We start from the raw sequence: 1,817 nt of genomic DNA on the forward strand, positions 1-1,817 counted from the left end.
CACACAACAACTACAACACCAACACACACACACACACACACACACACACACACTACACAACAGCACTGCGCTTGCACGTAGATCCCCCTGAGAGCTGGTGTTTAATTCTCACCGCTGCTGGCTGACCGTCCTTCCAGCTTTTTCACGGGCGCTCCACCCGCTCCGGGCGGCGGCGGCGGGCGGCGGCGGCGGCCCTCCGCTCGGTGGGGCTAGGCGGCGGGGGCGGCGGCGGCGGCGCAGCGCCACCTGTCGACTCCGGGGCGAAACTCTGCGCTGATGGAGAATACGACGACGGCTGGGGACTCGGTTGATACGCCTGAGGGCTGCTCACTCCAAACTGCCCATGCTGCCCGCCTTTTGGTGCATCGCCAAGCGTGAAAGGAGGGACGCTGTAATCTCCATAGGGTTGAGGGGAACTGCCTGTTGATTGATACAGACCGCCTTGTCCTTGCGGCGGGCTGGGTTGGTAAGCTACCGGTGTGGTAGGCTGGTAGGATACGGGAGTGGGTGGCTGGTATCCCACGGGTGTCGAAGGTTTGTATGCTACAGGCGTGGGTGGTTGGTAGCCCACGGGAGTAGTGGGTTGGTATGAGACAGGGGTGCTTGGTTGGTAAGACACTGGTGTGCTTGGTTGGTATGAAACTGGTGTGATTGGCTGCTGCTGCTGCTGCTGCTGCTGCTGCTGCTGCTGCGGCCTGCTTGGTTGGTAAGACACTGACTGAGGGCCAGAATCTGGTTGGTAAGAAACTGATCTAGGACCACTAGGTTGGTAGGCTACAGATTGGGGCCCACCACTTGGTTGGTAGGCCACAGATTGGGGCCCACCACTTTGTTGGTATGGTACAGATTGGGGTGTACCACGTGGTTGGTAGGCCACAGATTGGGGTGTACCACTTTGTTGGTATGGTACAGATTGGGGCGTACCACTTGGTTGGTAGGCCACAGATTGGGGCCCACCACTTTGTTGGTATGGTACAGATTGGGGCGTACCACTTGGTTGGTATGGTACAGATTGGGGTGTACCACTTGGTTGGTAGGCCACAGATTGGGGCCCACCACTTTGTTGGTATGGTACAGATTGGGGTGTACCACTTTGTTGGTATGGTACAGATTGGGGTGTACCACTTGGTTGGTAGGCCACAGACTGCGGCGCTTGTTGCTGTTGGTACTGTGGGTTCTGCGGTGTATGATACGTCCCCTGAGCACCCTGTTGCTGCTGGTGGCTCCCTCCAGCGGTCGGCGTTATCTGCACTGCCGACTGGAACTTCCTCGGCGGTGCTGCCCCCTGCTGGAGAACACTCGGCGAGCTTGGCCCGACGTGCTGCGCCAGCATGGGCGCCGGCTCTGGCGCCTGCTGCGCCGCCTGGTAGCGAGGCGTATCTCCCTGGTAGAAGGGATGCGCTGTCGGCTGTGGCCCATACTTCTGCTGGAAGGCGGCAGTCTGACGCTGCTGCTGCTGCGGCGGCGCTTGGTACCTGCAGGAAAACGTTGCCATGGTTACTACTAACAATCCACATAGAGATCACTGATCACTTATATACTAACTTGAATACATACAATATACTAACATGAATACATACAATATACTAACTTAAATACATACAATATACTAACTTAAATACATACTATATACTAACTTAAATACATACAATATACTAACTTAAATACATACTATATACTAACTTAAATACATACAATATACTAACTTAAATACATACTATATTACTAACTTAAATACATACAATTATACTAACTTAAATACATCACTCATATACTTAACTTAAATACATACAAGTATACTAACTTATAAATACATA

At 52.8% G+C, this 1,817-nt stretch overlaps 1 protein-coding gene across 1 annotated transcript; it reads right to left on the reverse strand.

Moving 5' to 3' along the window:
* Positions 1-142: 142 nt before the first annotated feature.
* On the reverse strand, positions 143-1,495 carry LOC106818387 (DNA-directed RNA polymerase II subunit RPB1-like). The gene has a single exon (XM_014823100.1). The coding sequence runs from the start codon at positions 1,493-1,495 to the stop codon at positions 143-145; it is 1,353 nt and encodes a 450-aa protein (XP_014678586.1).
* Positions 1,496-1,817: the final 322 nt, after the last annotated feature.

This window comes from Priapulus caudatus, unplaced genomic scaffold (assembly GCF_000485595.1).
Source record: "Priapulus caudatus unplaced genomic scaffold, Priapulus_caudatus-5.0.1 Scaffold2203, whole genome shotgun sequence".
Lineage (NCBI taxonomy): Eukaryota > Metazoa > Priapulida > Priapulimorpha > Priapulimorphida > Priapulidae > Priapulus > Priapulus caudatus.

Bases quoted from the DNA above. Each gene is read 5' to 3' on its own strand.
- LOC106818387 (XM_014823100.1), bottom strand. From the start codon at position 1,495: ATGGCAACGTTTTCCTGCAGGTACCAAGCGCCGCCGCAGCAGCAGCAG.